The sequence below is a fragment of the Parasteatoda tepidariorum genome, chromosome 1 (genome assembly GCF_982258835.1).
Source record: "Parasteatoda tepidariorum strain Cologne lab strain chromosome 1, Ptep-v5.0, whole genome shotgun sequence".
In the NCBI taxonomy this organism is placed as follows: domain Eukaryota; kingdom Metazoa; phylum Arthropoda; class Arachnida; order Araneae; family Theridiidae; genus Parasteatoda; species Parasteatoda tepidariorum.
This window is the reverse complement of record NC_141755.1, coordinates 38,617,990-38,639,650: the sequence shown is the minus strand read 5'-3', so window position 1 is coordinate 38,639,650 and position 21,661 is coordinate 38,617,990. Positions and strand designations below refer to the sequence as shown.

The window sequence follows — 21,661 nt, the reverse complement described above, 5'->3', positions numbered from 1 at the left end:
TTGATTGACTATAAATTAATAACCTAATTATAACTTAGAATTATACGCTAGTTTATTAAACCATTGTCTCAAAACTTGATTCAACAGTGTCAATTTATTTCTAATCTGAGGATCGTTTAGCATATATTGTTCGATACTCCACCAATAAAGTCAAGTGTTCGACACTGACTACGTCTGCAACATTTTAAACTGACTTCATTTTTTCAATTTTGCCGCCCGGACTGTGTAGGGGTCAGAGAGCTGTCCTTGCACCAGAAAGGTTCTGGGTTCGAATCCCGAGCAAGGCATGGGTGTTCTTTAATTCGCTGTATCATCTGTCCTTACCTCGTGGGAGCAATATGGGCACACTTAATACGGTGCCCCTGAAACAGAGGTCAACAAATCTGTCATGTAAATACCAGAATTGAAGAAATTTTAACACAGGCATTGGAAATAAAAAATAAATAAATAACCTTTAATCCAATCCTCCTCAAGTTGATTTTGAATTCAATATTCAAAAAATGACATTATTTATCTTTTTTTAATTATTATAGCTTTAAGTAATTATAGCTATTCATACTTTCTACCTAAAATGTGTTATGAAAATATTTTTTTTTCCAAGCTGAGCTAAGTATGGTAGTAATAATAATAGGGGAGAAATTACTGGTACCTGACCTCATTTAACTAAACCACTGCTTCCATTTCTCAGAAATCACTTAAAACACGTGACCATCATACGCCTTGCTATTAGGAAATGAGTAAAAATCAGAGTGGGCTATTTGGTTGTTGATGTCTGTGTTTTACAAATCCGAATATAAAAGTTATGAGTTTCCCTCGCAATTTAAAACTGTAGTTTCTAATCGCTCAAAGATTTATTTTAGGTGAGTTTAACATCTGATTTTGACTTTTTTTTAAAAAAAGAAACTATTGTTGTTAATTGTAAAAACATATTTTAAATATTTAATTTATGTTAAACCTTTCTAATGGTGATAACTGGGGCTGACGGATAAAGCGGAGAATTTTTCAGCCAGACATGACCGGTTAGATATATTCAGTATAACTCAAAGACAAAATTACTGGTAAGTTGGATACAATGTCTAAATAAAATGTGTATAATAACCATGTGGAAAATGCAAAAGAAGTATAATCAAAATTTTATTTATGTTTCCTGTTTTTAAATATTATCAATTTATTTAATTTACGAAAACTGCCATATATATCCTACGTTGCTTAATTTCTAAACAACTGTATGTGTAAAAGTGTAGGAGAGTCATAATAAAAATTGGTTGCATTAAATAAATATTTCAGTAAGGAAAATATAATTTTTCATTATTTAAATACATATCTCGTTTTATATGAGCAGTACAGACTGAACTGGGTATTAGCATACTTTCAAATTTGTAATACAATAAATTCTCCCTCCAAATTATACGAGGGCTGTTTTTTAAGTAAGGGCCATTTGTTGTGTACACTAATAGTTGACGCATGCGTCGCAACGAACGCTTGTGTCGTGCTCTGGTATTCCTTGGTAACAACTGTGCTCAGTTACAGCTGTGTAGGTAATCTTCTCGGTCAGTTCTGTCCTTAAAATGTTCAAATTTAACAAATTGCCCTCCACGTATGAGGTATGGACAGTGACTGATGCGCTTTTAGTCGGCAAAAATACCTGTCTGCTGCATACATTCACCGGCAGATTTGTGAAGATTACGAAGTTTCTTATTGACATGCTAACAGGAAATTTTGCTACTCCATGACATTGACTCTCTCCACAGCTCAGTCCCGAACTTTATTGAACTCTTTTGGCTGGGAATTTTTGGAACACCTTTCCATACAGCTCAGACCTTGCGCTAAGTGATCTTAATTTTTTTCCCGATGTTCCAAACTTAATTTTGGCGGCAACTAGTACAACGATGACGAAGACGTGAAAACGGTCACAACTTCTTGGTTAGAGGCCGGGATAGCCTGGTTGGTACGGCACTGGACCCATGTCCAAGAAGTCGTGGGTTCGATCCCCTCCGGCCGAAGACTTCCAATGTAAATGGTGACTGATGTACGTTAAATCTGCCGAGTCACAAAATCCTTCATGTTCTCATAACAAATCATACCTCTGGGGGTACTGATCCAGGAGTTCTGGATTGGTTCAAAATTACAAGGCTACGGAGTTGAACATTTGAAGTCGTAAACCTAAAATTGGGTCGGCTGTTCAATGACGGTTATAAAAGGACCTCTTGGTTATCGAAGACCCATGAAGAGGGTATTCTAAATCTAGCTGTACGGTATGATAAGTGTTTAAGCCTTTACGGTATGATAAGTGCTGACAACCATTTTGAAAATAAAAAAAGAGAAACGTATGTAGAATCAGAAAATAAATTTCCTTTATAGAAATCTTCTTTCGTTTGGTTTTTATTTTCAAACGGCCCTTGTTTAAAAAACAGCCCTCGAATATATTTTTGCATTAAATCATTTCAATTTTTGAATCGAAAGCGCTTTTTTACCATTCAAAGAAAAATTTAAATAATTTATATCCGAAGAAAAAAAAACTTCTTTCAAAACCCAGTTCAGTCCAACTTTTCCCTAATAACTACTTATGAATTTTTAATACATCTCTTAGCAATTTTCTCTTTGCTTCGGTTATTTTATTAACCCGTAATTATATTACAACATTTGTATTTTATTTGTAGCGGTGAATGTAGCTTACGGCAAACCAGCTAATCAATCAAGTTCAGTTAGAGGTGGCGATGCAAGTCACGGGAACGACGGGGATTTGACAACCGTTCACGAGAACAGGTACTGCACAGAGACTAAAGCAGAAGATTCTCCTTGGTGGCAAGTAGATCTTCTTCATCCTTATCCTATCCAAGTTGTTCGATTGGTCACCCGAGGATGTTGTGGTAAGTAACGCCTCATTTCCTTAATTTATTTATACACTTATATCATTCATTCGATAACAGTTACTAAACTTATTCACCCGACTAGTTAGTTTTATTATCGTTATAAATTAAAGTAGTTTAGTCAGATCAGTATTGCTTTTATACCGTTAATATGTTAGATTGTTTGAGTATGCATGGTAAAGCGTGATGTTTGACTCAGAGCGATGAAATGAAGCATTATTTTAAAGAGGCTTGACCTCAACTTTTGTAGCGAAGAAAAGAAAATTGTCATTATTTCAGTTCTAACCAGTGGTCCGAAGTATCGCATTACAAGTAGTGAAACTACTGTGGTCGCTACTTTTTTATTGTACTGTAGTGTGCTACTATTTTAAAAAAGTAGTGTAGTATGCGATGCAGAAAAAGCAGTAGTTTGTAGTGATTCCTGGTAAATTACTTTTTACATATAATTCAGTAAAGAAACAGGGCCCTAACACAACAAATTTTTCGAATTTGATGGATGCCAATCTTCGCCGGTCTGTCAGTTGACGCCATTCAAAATGCCCCTTTGACTGTGAGTCGTCGTTGTTGTTGTTCATTTACGTTGTACTAGAGCTGCACAATGGGCTATTGGCGACGGTCTGGGAAACATCCCTGGAGGATGATCCGAAGACATGCCATCACAATGTTGATCCTCTGCAGAGGGGATGGCACCCCCACTTCGGTAGCCCGACGACCTGCACGCGAAGTCGAGCACTTTACGGTAGAACAGTTTAACGAGGACCAATACCGCACACCCTCCGTCCCAACCCGTAGCCAGTGATGCTTCACTTCGGTGATCTGCTGGGAACCGCGTCTTAACGATTAGTCCACTGCGGGACTTGACGGTGAGTCAATTTGAATTGTGTATATAGAGACACGTGTATAGTTCGTTCTCCAGGAGTTCACACTTGGCTCCACCTCCTCGGACGCAGAGTTCATTTCAGCGCGGGAGTTAGAAGAGAAACATCTCCGTGCTTGAAATTGAGACAACCCTTAATTTGCGCCAAACATGAACAGTGAATTATTTTTCAGTTACTTACTTCGCTTTATCATGTGCTATTATACATTTTGTTACTTTAGCTAATTAAATATAGTTTAAATTTAAAAACTGCTGTTCTCCCAGTAAAATGACTCATAAAGCACAAACTATTCACTCAAAGGAAATAAATATCATAAAAAATTGTGCCAAATATCATCAAATTTATGAAATATTTATTGTTAAAAAAATGTACATAAAGTTTGCGAAATAAATATTTTTGCCAAACGATCGCCAAATATCAACATTGTTCAGGATTGCTCACATCCTTCTCCCAAAAATAGCGAAATAGTGTCGTCGCATACCACGTGACGAAGGCGGAGTCAAGTGCCAACTCCTGGTGAACTAATATATTAGCAAGCCATTATGAATAATAGATAATTTATCACTTTGGTCACATTTTCACTTGAAAATGTTCACTAGTGAAACACTGATGTTATTTTAAAGGAAGGGAACATATTTTTGATGTACATAATTTTTTAGAGGAAATAAAAGTGTGTTAAGCACTTAATCGAAACAGTTACTTGATAATTTATTAATATTTTTCAAATTAAATATTCGATGACGAGAAAGGCATAAAAAGTTGAAGGTGTAATGAACAAATTGAATCGATTTAGAATACAAACCGGCTCATGTAAACATGAATAAATATTTCTTAATAATTTCTCATTTTTAATGTAAGCCAATTTAAAACCATTTTAAACAAGGGTGTAAATTATGTTCTCCAGCAAAGGGCGTCACCTTGAAGTAGTGATGTGGCTACTACATTTCGAAAGTAGTTTGTAGTCACTACATTTAATAAAAAAGTAGTTGTAGCTAACTACATTTGTAATAAAGTAGTTGTAATAAACTACACAGATAATGTAGTTTTTCTGACCACTGGTTCTAACGATGTTAAATACTTAAATAAAACAGAATGATAATAGTTACTATTATTTTTTCATTAATTAAGAAAGCATTTTGTTTTATTTTGTATTGATATTGTTTTGCTGTAATTATCTTTTAATCGTAAAAAAAGAATTGGTTATTATTTAAAGTTATTGGATTAAGTTCATTTCCCTTGACCTATCGACACGGTATGAATTTCCTAATGACAATAACCAGTTTACTATTTAAAATATTTTAAATGATAACATTATTGTGTTTAATTTTTTCTTAAAATAACACAAGAAGTTCCTGATTTTAAAAATTTCCTTTTTTGGCAAGCATTGCAATTTTTGATTAAAAATTAAAAACAAGCATTTTATTTGAATGATTAAAAAAAAAAAATTTCTTAGAGTAGTTTTGTTGTCTTTTTCATGCTTAGTCATGTCTTAATTAACTAACTGACCCGACTAGTTAGTTTTATTATTATTATTATTATAATTTAAAACAGTTTAGTAAGATAAGTATTGATATAATTTATGTTTTTATCTTATTAATGAGTTTGATTGTTTTATTATGTGTGACTCTAGAACCCATATTGTTGAACCTAGAAAAGGGAAATAGCGCAAAAGCATTATTTGAGACAATTTTAACCTCAACTTTTACAGCGAAGTGAAGAAAATTGTCATTGTTTGAGTTCTAACAGAGTAAAATACCTAAATATTCATGTTTCTTTAAAACGAGACGAAACGAATCATTTTTCCATTAAGTATTAAAAGCATTTTTTAAAAATTTTGTATTGATATTGTTTTATAGAGATTATCTTTGAATCGTAAGATAACTTTTAAATTTGTTCTTGAAATAATACAAGAAGATTCCATTTTCAAAAATTAAAATTTTTTGACAAAAATTGTAATTTTTACTTAAAAAAAATTTATTAATCAATATTTCATAAATTAATAATTCATAAATTAAAATTTATGAAATATTTTCATTAAAAAGTTCGTAATTTAGCTTACGTAAATACTTTAAATTGGAATTTAAAACAAAGAACCATAAAAATGATACTGTTAGAAACTTTGAATCGCGTAAAACCATAATATCGTTCAAACTGACTGCTATCTTCACTGTTAGAAATTTCTCGGCAAAAAATGCTAAATAGTAATTTATTTAATTGTTATCTTCAACCAAAACTGTCAAATAATCATAAAAAGAGCTATATTAAAACGATTAAGTGTTTTTACTTAATATGGTTTAACAACTAGAATTCTATCCGCGTCAACTAAGCCGACCATATGAATCCATTTTGTTCCGTGCAACTGGGTACATACTATAGCTGAGAGAGCTGATCGGTCAATCTTATGTTGCACTGACCAGGGGTATGAATTCCAGCCTTGATACTACAATACTTCTTCCATTCCTTCAATACTTGAAGAGTTTCCAGTGTTCTGTACTTTTCAATCGGTGATCCTGGATTATTAGAATACGACACTCGTACAAATCGCGCAACACCCACAGAGAGCCAATGTCCATCCAAGCTCTATTTTTATGGTTTAGAAACTATATCGGTTGTAAAATGGTCACAAAACCATATATTTTTATATTCACGATATTTTAACCATTCCAGTTGTAAACGGTTTTAAAGCCGTAAAGGTAAAAAAAGTGTTCTTAAACATAGACTTATGGTTAATCGAATAGACAGGTTGCTGCTGGTTATTTTACCGTAATTTCAGAATGAAAATTCTAACAGTGCATGGTGTCAAATTTGACCATATTATCGTGTTAAATTAAGCTGCTTAAACTTAATTAAATGACACTTGGGCTGAAACTCTGTTTAATTTATTACCTTATAAAATTTGAAGCAAATTTACTTGATATTATGGTTTAAAGTTATGACGACTTTTCTGATGGCTTACCATTTTTGTGACTATACTGACAATGTTTCATGGAGTATGGACGAATGCCTCTTATACTTTTAGTATATCTTAAGTTACGTGACATAAAACTGATGAAACTTCTGGCCTGATAAAAGTCCTTTTTTTCAAATTACTCTCAGCCAGATTCTCTCACAACGCTTAAGAAATAATTACATTTTGTTTATTTCTTGTTTAGTACGTGCTTTAAGCGCAATTTCGGCACATCGATTATTATAACACGAAGGTGCTTTCGGTTGACGTGTTTGACACGTGAAATAAGATTATAGACAAAATCAGCTTTTCACTTGTCTCATTCCTCATCGCTACTGAAGAAATATTTCCGTTTTCAATGATAACGAGTTGTTTTGCGTGCTTGGTTAACCGACCATCATTCCAGCCTAAATGTAATTTAAATGTCTCATTATTATATGGAGCATTTATTATTTTTTTAAACTATTTCTTTGATCAGAAATAAAGGATTTCTTAAGTTTTTTTGGTCATTTTGTTTAATACTAACATTTTAATGGGTTGTGTTAATACTATCTTCATCTCAGGTTTTACTTTATGGAAAGTTTATTATGAATTAAGGGGAAAGTACAAATGTTGCAAAACTGTTGTGTTAAACTGAGAAAAAAAAAGTATGGTTAAAACTACCAGAACATGGCAAAATTGACAGTATTTCTATCTCTCTGAGAACACAAAAGAAAAAAAAAGAAAAAAACTCGGTAATTTTTATCAAAGGCACTGGTAATGATTTTGGTAAAATTAACTATATAATATAGTCTTATAATAAATGATAAAAGCTGGTAATGATAGCTTAGAACATGGCATAAAAACCATTTATTTGGCTAAATTCACTTTTCAGTTTCGTGTTTTTGATTAAATGTGTGGGAAGTATAATTTTGAAAAGCAGAGTTTTCGGTAAACCGATACCATATGAACGGAAAAATACTGTATGAACTGCCACCATATGAACGGAAACCGTATATTTTGGTCTTATTTATCATAAATATGTTTTTTTAGAAACGTCATTACCATGCAATTCGGTAATTTTATCAGAATTTTTGTACTCCGTGCATGAAAACCAATCAATAAAATTTTTTCTTCAATTATAATGTAAATAACACGTAAATGTAAGACGAATAGGAAAGTATGTATATAATATAATAAATAAAGTATGTTGCATATTACTGTATATGCAAGTATGCTGCACCAGTTAGTTTAACGAATACTTAATAAGATGAAAGCAGCTTTAAGCAGTTTTTTTGGGCTGAGTGTTTAATTAACTAGATTTTAAAAATTGAAATTTCATTGCTTCCAGATTTTGTCACACCTTTCAAATGTGTCTTGGTTGGTGGGTAATAACAGACTTCTTTCCATAAATAGATTTATGCATACATTTTTTTTGTATAAGGATTGCTGGTATTAAATTCAATATTTTCAGAAAAACTCAGAAAAATGCTGTAGAACTTGCTTAATTTTTTTTCTGGAAAACTTTTTTAAGTTTTTATAATTTTTTTCATCTAGCAGAGACCTTTAAAATGTAATCTGATATTCAATATAATATTAAAAGTCTGATTTGTATTATGAAAGTCATTCTAAGTTCATAAACCAAAATAAGAGAGTGCTCCATCAGAACTTCAAAGCTTAGTTTTTCAAACACTCTCTGTGTAACACGTCTTTGTTGAATAAAACCTAAAAATATTAAATTTTTGTTTCAGGACATCAACCTCTTCAAGATCTTGAAATCAGAGTTGGTAATAGCTCAACTGTCCAGGGAAATAGATTATGTGCTTGGTACCCCAAAACATTAGGTATATTCAGCTTATTATCCACTTAAAAAACTTAATAGTCATGATGGCTATTACTTACAAAGTTTTTTTAATTTATTCTAATTTCAGATGATGGAGTGACGAAAGATTTTGACTGCGCCTACCCTATCGTAGGTCGATATGTTTATGTACAAATGGTGGGAATACAAGGTTCTCTTACTGTTTGTGAAGTAATGGTCTTTACAACTCAAGGTAAGGGGAATTATAAATTTTCGTAATAAAATTCTTTGCCTACTCTTTTCAATCGAACAAGTATGATTTTAGGTTACTCGAAGTTGTACCGATTTGGCAACCTGTTCGATTTATTACTTTTTAGACTTCTGATTTTTTGAAGTTTTACAGAATAAAATATTGTAAAAATTACAAAAGTTTAAATCTTATAGAATTGCCTTTTTATAAATTCTGTTCCAGTTCATCATAAATCAATACTTTAAATCGTTATATCTATTAAATTTGCTGTAATTGTAAAATATTGTTACACTGAATTATGTTTTTATATTTATTTTATTTTATTGGGAGTCATATAATCGTGCAATCAAATGTAAATTACAGTAATTTAACTGAACTCATTACTAAGATTGCGACAATTTTGAACGATATTACTATACAGCGAGCACCAACTTTTTTAAAAGCTTAATGATTTATAACATATGCAGTTAGTAAGATGCAATTTGAAATTTATGAAGTTGAAATATCTTGCTGAATGGATTTGCTGAATTTAAGTTAATTGCATAATATTGTACTCAATAAATAATATAAAATAAAGTACAATATAAACTATTTTTCTTTGAAATGGTTGCTATCGTCGAGATGACCCTAATGGGCTATTGGCGATGGTACACATGATCTCAAATTTTGGTTTCCATGAATTAGTTGATTGATTCCAAATCTTTGACTGTAATTTAAATCCAGCTTATTTCTACATTATCTACCTTGAGAAGCCTTACATTTAATGGTTTTTGTGATTTCATTCTAAAAACATAAATCTGAATTTTTATAAATCTCAAAGCAATATTTCAATTCTGTTTCCAGAAATCTCCTCTGGTCGTTGTGGCAATCAGCTGGAACCTTTAGAGCTTACTACATTCAGTCGAACTTGCTACGAATTCCAAGTACAGAAAGGTGGATCATACGATACTGCAGAAGAATACTGTCGAGCACGAGGAGGTCTGATGTTGCACGGAGATCGCGATCTTTCCCATCATTTCATAGCTTCTGAACTCGAGAGAAGAAAAGATTCCCTTAAGTCTAAGTTAGTGTGGCTTGGAGCACAGCGAGATCAAGGGCTGCGAGCCAAAACGTGGCACTGGGTTGATGGTGAGTAAAATTTTTGAAGTCATTGAAACTTTAAAAATTGTTTTATTTCAAGGTTTTTATAATTTTGAACTGATCTGCTTTACTATTATGCAAAAGACACAAGGAATTAAATCTACCGACTTAAGGTATCCAACTAGTTTCGACTTTTTTTTCTAAATAATAATATAAATTTAAAAAAAAATAGTTTGTTTGTTTTAACATGTGTAAAAACTTAAAAAACTAGCAAAACAATTATAACTATTATTTACTTCAAGTGGTCATTTTTTTGTAAAAAAAAAAGTAAAGCATTTTTTTCATACACGCAAAACACAGTAAAAAAATTCCTATCCACTAAAACAAAAAATCCGTCTAGGATTTTGTTTAGAAGGCTATCAACCAAGTTTTGAGCTATTAACTTAAATGTAAGTGCATATACTGAGTTAGGGATCAATGTAGTAAAAAAAGCAAATTTTTAAAAATCTCCACACTTGTTTCTGCGAAAACACAATCATGAAAAATGAAATTCTGCCTCTTTCTCTAGTCCACAGCTCAAAATATTTGTGCTATAATCATAAATACTCATAAAAAAATGTAGATTTTAAAAACATGAGATAAGGGTGTAAAGTGGTCTAAAATGTGAAAAAATCTGATTTTGTGATAAACGCATTTACACACTTAGAATCATTAGTCTATCCAGTGTTGTCATCTTACACAAAAACTGCTATAACTTAGTAAATATAGTACAGGCAAGAGTAAAGTATTTTCAGAAATTTAAGAGTACAGGAATTCTAAATTTATAAAAAACTCAATTTCGAAAATTTAGTCCAAAATCAGATTACTGGATCAATATATCAATCTCAAATACTGGATTTTACCTTGGCCATGTATCATACTTGTTGATCAAACTAAACGTCCACCTATTTTAATTAGATTATTCAATTTTGATTTTGACGCAGCCCAATGCTGATTTTTTTTTAAAGAATAAATTAAAAGAGAGAGTATTTTAGTCATAAATATTTATTACCAACTTTAAGGACGAAAACTATGCATCATATTTTCTACTAAAAATAAATAGACTACCTCTTTTAAATTAAAATAAATGAGAATTGTGAACCATGAAACACAGTTATCCAACAGTAATAAAAGTAAGTACTTATTGATTTTTAGTGTTGAAGTTAACTTTAACTGTTAATTTATTTAGTACACAATGTTTTTGTTGCAATAATTCCACCAAATAGTGTTCATCTGCTGTAATAGCTGGGTAATAATGCAACGCATATAAACTTTTAGTACTAAGCGTAAAATATGATAGTATTTTAGAAGAATGAATAGAGAAGAGAGCATTAGGGCTTTGAAAGCAAATAAATGCACAAAAGTATTGTGGAAAGAATGGTTACTAAAGAATTGTCTCATAGAAAAATGGCCAAAAAGGCGAAGTAAGACTTCCAAATTTCATGAAAAAAAAATACAAAACATACAATTATCAACGTAGGAAAGCTTAAATGAAAGTCAATACCAGTTGCCCATTTAAGGTGTCTAATAATAATAATATGAAGAAAATACATTATTTTAAGTTCAGTGATGCAGAAGAATCACAGATTTATTATCTGCGATAAATAATTATCTTATTTTGAGATTATTTAAATAATTAAAGTATGAGATAATTTAATGATAAAGGCTTTTCTCCGTAGTTCAATTTATAATAAAATCACTTCTCTGCTATGCTCAAAAACTATGTATAATGAAAGTTCAAAGATTTATAATTCTATTATATTAAATATTATTTGCAAACAGAAGTTTCTTCGAAATGAAATGAAAATCAGATTTGGTCAGTGTTGCGTGAATCTGATTATGGAGATATAAATATTTTCCAAGAAGTAATCCTCGATCATCTTATTCTATTATTGAAAGGTCATCTCATTCGCAAGAAGTTTTCTTTCTCAATTGTTCTAAAAAGAAAGTAACAATTTTATAAGTCTATATATAAACATCCCAGATTTTCTTTTCAAGCTAATAATCTATATTTAGAGAAAGAAGTAAATAGCATCTGGTTTAGAATTAACAGACCAAGCAAAAATATTGTTACTTGATATAATTTGCTTAACTTGCAACATATCTAACTATATATGAAAGCCTATAGGCAGTTTTTATAGTTTCGTGAATTTTAATTGAATATGATTTTAAGATACAAAGAAAATGGAGATATCTTTAACAGTCCATAACAACATGAAACGAATAAAAGTTAGAGCTGTATTTATTTGTGAACTATTCATTAAAATTAATCTCTCATATTACTACTTTTCGATTTTGATTGTAATTAAAATAAATAATATTTATTATTTATTATAATATTAAAAATTGCATACTATTACCGTATTAAGTAACATTTTATGATTAATATATTTAGTTAACTATTTACAATTATGAAACAATAAATAAGTTATACTTCCTTTTTGATTAGCTATATTTGCTTTTGAATTAAATGTTATGCTAAACTGTGTTCATTCAATGCATGCGATTAAAATGATAAATACAAAATAAATATTCACAATCCTAAATCAGTATTAAGAATTAAATTTTCTTACAATTGCTAAATAATTTCTTTGGTGAAAAATGGGCGAGTTCTTATCATAACCGAAAATTCTATAAGAGTTTAAAAAACAAGTATATGGATGAAGCTGCACTGTTAACCGAGCAAAATTTTTTGATTTACATTTTATTTCCATTGAATCGAAAGCTAAATTAGTGGAACTAATTCTATGTCTATACTACAGTCTAACCTCGCTATAATGAACCCGGTAATTAATAAACGCTCGATCGTGGTGAACATTTTCAAGTGATCCCGTTTAAAGTGCTATTTAACTATTATTCTTTCATGCACTTATAGTGAAAAGATAATATATTGGTAGTTAATTTACAGTGAACACATATTCTTTCCCCCCCCTCAGCTATTTAGATAAATCTAACAAAATTTTTAGGCAATGTAATAAGCACAAAAGTATATACTACTTATGATTTTTAATTAAAAACGAAGTAATGCACATTATAATGTAGTAAAGTCGTTGGAATAAATAATTCGAGTAGTTCCGAAAACAGACACATATAAGGGTGACTCGTTAGCGCGGAAATTCCCTCTCAATTTTTCTCAAAAGTAAAGGAAATGGAAAAGATGAACAACTAAAGAATTCCAGAAAAAATGAAAATTTAAAAAATAGACAATTAAAAAATTTCTAATTAGTAGTCAATCACTTCGTTATATGGTAAATATTTGTAATGTTTTTAACATTAAAATTTCCGTTAAAAAGGAAATTCTCTATAAGGAAACTTCATAGTAGAGAAACTCCACATTTTTCCTTTTCTAATAAATTATAAAGTAAATTTTTGTACCAAAAATACTGCTGCAAAGATTTCGGATATAGAGAACTTTTGTTCATAGTGGACTTAGTGCTAGGACTACAGGAAGTTCACTATAACGAGGTCCAACTGTATAAAACTTTATGGGTTATTTTATTTAGATAATTTTAAATTTTTATGTAAAAATGTGTTTGCAGTCAAGAAATAAGAATTATTGAGAAGCAACGGGTGAAGGAGCGAGAAGGAATTATTTATTTTCTTTGTATTATTTTTTTATTTTCTTTGTATCTTTTATTTGTTTAGGTTTATATTTTCATTTTAAATTGAAAAATTAGGGACTTTTAATCACGCCATATTCTTGTGTTATTTTAGGAAGCAGTGTGCAGCAGTTTTTATGGGCAGAAGATCAACCAAATAACTATAATGGCCAACAAAATTGCATCGTTTTGGATGGTGGTCGAAAATGGCTGTGGAACGATGTGACTTGCGATCTTGATTACCTTCCATGGGTTTGCCAATACCGTGAGTTATTATTCTCTTTTTCTTTTCTTTTTCCTTTTAAAAGCAAAATAGAATAACATAAATTCATTAATTGGAAGAACATTAATGCAAATCGAAATAATCTAAATCATTCTCTTGAGCATTTGATTTGACTCTGAAATTGCTCGGGAGATTCACTTAGCATGGTCTGAACATGAACAAGGTCGAAGCTCTTTCCCCAAGGAAAACAAACAAGCCACAGTTTAAGTACCTTGCACTGGAACAAAAGCTATAATTTTCAACTGTGTGTGCTCTCTTGATGTGAAGAATCATCTGGGTTTTAGAACAGACAAATATTTAAAATAGTTTAAAGCTGTCTTTCGAAGGCTCTGTCGCAATACGAAATAATGCTTTTTTGCGAATAATATACTATTTTTATAACTGCTGTGAGTTTGCAACTGTTACTCATGACTGCTATGTCAAGTTTAGTTCATCTAAAGTCAGCGCTTTCTATGCTTATTTTAAAGATGGCGCAAAACACCAATATGGAGAAAAGCCACAGTTTCGTGAAAATCAAAAGCGTTTGTGGTCTAATTTTTTAATATTTACCAGCGTACTCCAATGCTGCAATATTAAAAATTTGTTTGGGCTCAGAAAATTCGCAAAAATTGAGAATAGGGCAGTGATTTTGATAATTTACATCTTGGTAGAAAAATGTCTCCAAATTGTCGATTTTTGAAATTTGATTTTTGAGTAATTTCAATACATTTTAAAATATTTAAGTTATTGGTGTGCTCTAAGGCACAGATAATTCTTCATGGCAAGATTATACATATTGTTTAAAATCGTCACACTGATTCAAGTGTAAGGCACTTAAACTAAAGCTTTTTTTTATTTTATATTTTCCTTGGTGACAGAGCTTCGAAAAACAGCCTTAACATGGTTTTTCGAATCTCTTTCGCTAAGGAAAATAAAAAAAATCTACAGTTTAAGTGCTTTACACTTGAAAAAAAGCTATAATTTTAAACTGCATATGCAATCTTGCTGTGAAGAATTCTAAGGATTTTAGAACAGATAAATAATTAAAATATTTTAAAGGTTAATAAACATTTTAAAAAATTCCCAATTTGGAGAGTTATTTCCACCTAGAGCAAAATTTTCAAAATTAATGCCTTATTCCCAATTTTTGAAAATTTTTTAAGGTCTAACATAATGCAGCATTGGAGTAAATATCTAAATGTTAAAAAATTAGACCACAAATGCTTTTCATTTTCTCAAAACTGTAGCTTTTTTTCATATTGATTTTTTACGCCATTTATTTTCAGAATAATGGCTAAAGATAAGATAAACTTCACCTAACGGTCATAAATAACTATTTGAAATTCATATCAGTTTTGAAAATACCGTATTATTTGCAAAAAACATCATTTCATGGGACTGCAATGCCTTCAAAACACAGCCCTCTTTTTCAGCTGTGCTGAAAAACAAAAAACAATCAAGTCATACATTAGAAACGAGTGGCCCTGTTTAATTTCTAGCATTAACTCACCGCGAGGCAAAAAAATTTCAACAAAAAATTTAGTCAAGGAAAAATAACTGTCACTGTATGGAGAAACGATATGCTTTGATTATCCTGCTGTTTAAAGGATAAAAACTATTTTTGTTTTACTATATAATTTTGTCGAAGTAAAGTGGGACAGTTTTTATCTCACCACCCTGAAATGGTTAAAGGATACTTAAGACTGCTAAATAATACTCACTTTTTAATGATTTTTTTGTAATAAATAATTAACTATTTCTATAGAATTAAATAATATTTGTAATGTTCCATCATTAATTTTTATAGCATTCATTTTTCTATATTTTTACAATATTATATTAGATACATTGAAAATTACATACATTTTATATTTCAATCGGCGTAATTTCATCTGAAATTTTTAAAAATTTAAAGTATTTTTTAAAAGTTACTATTAACATTAATTTATTTTACGTTATCTACTTCTATTTATGAGACAATTGATATTATTCAAGAAAGAAAAAATAAATATTTATACTAACGCCGTGATCATTTTGTAACATTTTATTCCGTAATTATTTTCTTTTGCTATAGTTTAATTCAAAAATAAAAGTTAAAAATTGATAAACCGAAAATGATTTCGAAAATTTTCAACTATTTTCCAAAAAGGTACTTTTTTCTAGTTTTTTTTATGAAACTAAAATCCGGAGTTATTCAAAAATGTTAAAATTACGCATATCTTTAAATTTATTGGTGTAGGTGTGTGTTTTGATAAGTTCAAAATGTGCTCAAAGTCAAAAATGTGTTTTGATAAGTTCCACTTTATTAAGCAACAAAAGATTGATTGTATTTTATTAAAATAATTTTTTTTTAAAATTTAAATTATTATTTTTTATAGCAAAATTAGAAAACCAACTAATACCAACAAACCTTGCAGAATAACAATATACAATAATAAACAAACCTTACAGAAAATACGAATACTGATTTTCTTTTCTCTACTTCATTAGGATAAAATACAATACTTTTAAAAGAAAATTACAAAGCTCTCTATTTTTATGACTAGTAAAAATAATAGCATTCTTTCCTTAGAAAACTTTTGTAATACTATCACATTTTGTTGAATAGCCAGAACAAAAGAAGATTAGATGAGGTATCTGAAAGTAATTTATAGATTACCTCATTATTCTAACGAGACATCAATTATTTTTTTAAAACGATTCGCTGTTATGGTCAGAGTCCAATTAATTAAATTAAACTTTAAAAAGAGTACTCTAATTGTATCAGCATTCTTTAAAAAATCATTGAGACAATCAGAGCGGTAAATGAACTCGAAGCAGATCGGTTCTTTTAGAACTTTGTTTATTTTTATTTTCGGAAAGAATTTTAAACGCTAATGTGCGTAAAATTGATTTCTTAATTAATTTTTTTAAGAGATATATTATCATATTAATTTCGAGATGCAAAATAGTTATACATTCGAATAAAAATTATTATTATTATCTTGTTATTTTTTTATTCAAAATTCCTACTTTAAAAAGCTGATAGTGCTGCTATCTATTAAGGATTTTTATAAATATAAATAAGTTCTCTTAAGTTCCCTTTGGTTTTTAAGTCATTTTCAGGCCAGCTAACAAAATTAAATTTAAGTCTCTTAAAGATCCTTTCAGCGTTTATAATCGCTGAAGCATTTACCACATATCATGCAACGAAAAAAACTATTTTATGTAAACATGAATTAAAACTTCTAAATATCTCCTCATTCTTAACTAAGCCAATTTTCTATTCAAAATTATTGTGAATATTGGTGAAAATTAAGTTCTCCAGTTAAGTTTGTTTTCTAAATGTAGCGAAGTAGTGACTGCATTTCGAAAATAGTTTGTAGTCGGTACATTAAAAAAAAAAAGTAGTTGTAGTTCATTACAATTGTAATAAAAGTAGCTGTAGTTAACTATGAAGAAAATATAGTTTCCGACCACTGGTGTAAACTACGCTCTCCAGTAAAGTAGTAGAGTAGTAACTACAAAGTAGTTTTAAAAGTAGTAGAGTAGTAACTACTTTTCGAAAGTAGTTTGTAATCGCTACATTTCAAACAAATAGTTGTAGTTAACTACAATTGTAATAAAGTAGTTGTAGTTGCAAAATGTAGTTTCAGACTACTGGCGTAAACTATGCTCTCCAGTAAAGTACTAGAGTAGTAACTATATTTCGAAAGTAGTTTGTTGTTGCTACATTTAAAAAACGTAGTTGTAGTTAACTACAATTGTAATAAAGTAGTGGCAGTTGTAGTTAACTACAAAGAAAATGTGGTTTTTCCAATCGCTGATATAATGTTTACTTTACAGGACCATCAAACTGTGGTAACCCAGACCGACAGGAAAACTCAACTATCTCGGAGAAAGATTTCCGCTTGGGTCAATCGGTCACTTACCAGTGCCCCACGGGCAACAAGGTGGTGGGGGATCGAGTTCGTCGGTGCGAGAGCAATGGATTCTGGAGCGGCACCGCGCCCACCTGCCAATGTGAGTGACTTAATTTATTCTTTTAATTCCTTCTCAAATTTATTCTAGAATAATTACTGATGGATACAATGAATAAACGACAGCCAAAAGCGAAATACCCTGTGTTTATCATTTCAATGTTTTCCTCTCGCTGATGGATAATTTTTTTCTTACAAATCTAAAACTGTAGCTGAAGAGTTAAATTAATTTTTTATGTGTAGAAATGAAATTTGTCTAATTTTTGAGAAAATATTTTAACAACGCTGATCTGTTGTGGGTTGGGCTTTAAAGTGACTACGGTTAGTAATTTAATCACGTAGTTGAATTGTTTTTCAACTAAAGTGTTTTAGTGAATTGAGGTGAGAAGTTATTATGCTATTCTTGCAAATTGGAGTGAATTGAGGCGCGTTTAAACTTTTGATTGGTAGTTTTAGTTTAATCGGGAGCAGCTTTCTAACTTCCGGAGTTAATTAGAAAATTTAATACAAGTGTGATGTTTTATATTAATGACTTAAAGAACACAAACTTAATTATATCCATATTTTATTCAAAAATAAAACAAATGAAAATAATGTAGTTGAATTGTTTTTCAACTTAAGTGTTTTAGTGAAATGAGGTGAGAAGTTATTATGTTATTCTTGCAAATTGGAGTGAATTGGGGCGCGTTTTAACTTATGAGTGGTAGTTTTAGTTTAATCGGGAGCAGCTTTCTAACTTCCGGAGTTAATTAGAAAATTTAATATAAGTGTGATGTTTTATATTAATGGCTTAAAGAACACAAACTTAATTATATCCATATTTTATTTAAAAGTAAAACAAATGAAAAGAATGTTTTTGAGTTAATATATTGTTTTAATTTTGTTTCATTCAAACTACTTTTTAACTAATAAAAATGATATAGAAAAAATATGGCATATTTTGCAAATAAAACTTGTAGTACAAAATGTCCAACTGCCTAGTTAACTGCTGCCGATCTTTAATCTAAATTTAACTAATTTCTACTAATCTAAGTAGTGCCATTCCAGCGTAGTGTCATAGAAATATCGTATTTATAAGTCATTATTGAACGAAAAATAAAGTTTTTGCTTTATTGAAATGAACAGAATGAGACAAATAATTTTTAAAAACCTGAGTAAGATTTTTTAAGTTATTAAATTAAACAAATTAAAATTGTAAAATAAAAATAAATAAATAAATAAAATTAAGATAAAACTGTTAAACTGAAAATACTAACTACTAATGCTAAGAAACTAATTTAATACGCAACTAATTTAATGTTCACAATTTTAATATTTCAACTGGAAAATGTGCCAAAAAATCTTTCTATTTAAACTGTATAAAACTGCATTTGCAAAACATTTAGGCAATCATTTAAGTGCACACATTAGGGACAGTATACATACAGTATGCGCATCCGGCATTGCAAATTAATATTTTAGTGGGGGGAAAAACAAAAACGTTGTCATAATTTTACAAATTAATTTTGAAGAATGTGAACAGCGATGGCTCGGTGGTCAAAGTGATAGGTTGTAGGACGGTCCTCAGTGGCGGTTTGAAGCCCACCCAGCTGCAGACCGATGAGTACCAGCTTGACTGGGAAGTAAAGGCGGTGCAGTACTATGCGCAAAGCTGACCACTTAGCCACAATCATGGCGTTGCTCACGAAATTGAGAAGCCTCTACGTCCCCCCTGGCACACAATGGGCTGTTGCGTGATTGCTTTTATGGAGGAATGGAATATTAGTTTGTGGACCAGAAGAAACTTGGTGGTTTTTCTGATAATTGCTCTCCCTCCTAGTTTCCTCTAAAAATTAAAAATATTTTCTAGGATTTTTAGACTTGTTTTCCTCCCTTATGATTCATGAGGTTTTGATAATGTTTTTCATTGTTTCTTCTTTAAATTTGTGGCCCCAAACGTGGATATTTTTACACTTTATTTTCAAAAACGAATCTTATATATGCGTTAAAGGTGGAGATTTCGGAAGGCAAAGGAGGAGATTTAACTTCATGTTTTAAAATAATAACCATTTCTAATTTTTTTAAATGATAATCCAAAAAAAAAAATCACTTTCACAGTAGCAGGACTTCTTACCTCTCCCTCTCTCTCTCTTCCTCTCTTTTTTCAAATTTATTAAATGTTTTTTTTTTTCACTTATAGATGTCAACTGTGGAGATTTACGGAATATAAACTTCGGAGTAGTTACGTATCCAGATGGTAGAACGACGTATAATGCGACTGCTTTATACGTCTGCCAAGAAAATTATACATTGGTTGGAAATGGACTACGTCGATGTGCCGAAGACGATAAATGGAATGGCACTGAACCAAGATGTGAATGTAAGAGCTCAACTTCCTTAGAAAACAAATGATTTCATACTGTATTTAAATTATTAATTGGGTATACTATAGCCTACGTCACAGATCGTGTAATTCCTACTAAATTTAACTAGTAAACAGCATTTTCTGCGAACCTGATTTCTAGCAACAAGTAAAAGCATCAAACGAAGCGTCTTGTTTATAAGTCGCTACTCGCCAGGTTGGAATTGTATTAGTCTAGTTCCTTTGGAAATAATTTATATTGTTGTTTTACCGTAGTTTATGAATTTAGTAAACATATTTAAAACTCAGTTTATTAATTAAACTAAAAGGTAAATGTTATTCCTAATAAGTGGAAGTAGTTGTGCTTTTTTCATATTATACCCAATTAAGTTGAATGTTTAAAAATATTTTTGCCTCACTCTTTTGAACCTTAAAAAAGAAATACTAAAAATGTTCAGTGACTGTAATAGATTTTAGTCAAAAGTAGTTTATCTAAAAACTTTACAGAAATTTGTTTACAAGTTTCTGTTTTTAAATTATTTTGTTGTATTAGATAGATTTTTATTAGCTTGATTCATAAAGAACTCTTTTACATTTTTTCATGAACCGATGCCATTTCGATTTTCGTCTGGTGAAACTTTAAATTAGCCTTTGCAAATAATTTAATTTATTTGTTTATGAAAGAATATAAGTTCGTCAATTGATTTACAATTTTACATAGTAGTGTTTTTAAAAATGTAATAAATTAAAATAATAATCTTTTCTAATTTAAATTATTTTTGATTTAATTGTTTATTTTCTAAATTTTTTAATAGCGATAAAAATAATAAATATTAATGTTAATTATATTTTAAATAAAGTGAAATTATATTTTTATTACTGAATAAATTAATTTAAGCTTATTAGCAGGTAAATAAATACATACAAATTTTACATGCATTTTGTCTCCTTAGTTAAGTTTCTCAATTTGTGTTCAAACAATCTTAATTTCAGATTTTGTTTATTATAAAATTAAAATTTTCTTCAATTAATTGTCTTTAATTGCACTGATGGATATAATTTTTGAATATTCTTTTAATTCGAGAAATAATTATTAGAACTCTTAGTTTTATTAATGCTTTAGAATTTTTTAAAACTTTTCTTTTTTTATAACTTAAATTATTTGCTTATTATGTCCTAAATTGATTTAAAATTAAATGTGTACTAGATTTTATAAAATCTTTTTAATAAATAAAATTATAATTATAATCTCTAGTTAATGTAAATTAATTTATGAAAAAATATTAATAAAACATTAAATAGTCAAGAATATTAGCATATTAAATGTAAAAGCTTGAGTAGTTTCTCTTGATGTGGAATGACATTACCTTAGAACAGAGCAATAGTAATTTTTCGCGAAATTTCTATTGTTTGGATGCATACCTCTTCCTCCAGTAAAAAATGAAAGATAAATAAATAAAAATAAAATTTATTAATTTAAGAATTTGAAAATTAATAATTTTCCATCTCACCTCCAACAGAAAAAGAAACAATCGTATTATCAGAACTATAGCTAAGTAATCGCAAGGGACGTAATTATCTTTCACTTTGTATGAAGTTCTTTATTGTTTAAGATATCATTAATTTTACTTAGCAATTAATTGCCTTGAGTTATTT

At 29.8% G+C, this 21,661-nt stretch overlaps 1 protein-coding gene across 1 annotated transcript in view; it reads left to right on the top strand.

The window, feature by feature from the left end:
• fw (CUB and Sushi multiple domains furrowed) overlaps positions 1 to 21,661 on the top strand; it is a 109,064-nt gene that overhangs the window by 69,846 nt on the left and 17,557 nt on the right. Inside the window, exons 4-10 of the mRNA XM_016054457.4 lie at positions 2,661 to 2,870; positions 8,426 to 8,518; positions 8,606 to 8,728; positions 9,569 to 9,853; positions 13,559 to 13,708; positions 17,531 to 17,707; positions 19,844 to 20,023. Of these exons, the coding sequence (XP_015909943.3) occupies positions 2,661 to 2,870; positions 8,426 to 8,518; positions 8,606 to 8,728; positions 9,569 to 9,853; positions 13,559 to 13,708; positions 17,531 to 17,707; positions 19,844 to 20,023 (1,218 nt within the window). The remainder of the gene's footprint in view (positions 1 to 2,660; positions 2,871 to 8,425; positions 8,519 to 8,605; positions 8,729 to 9,568; positions 9,854 to 13,558; positions 13,709 to 17,530; positions 17,708 to 19,843; positions 20,024 to 21,661) is intronic.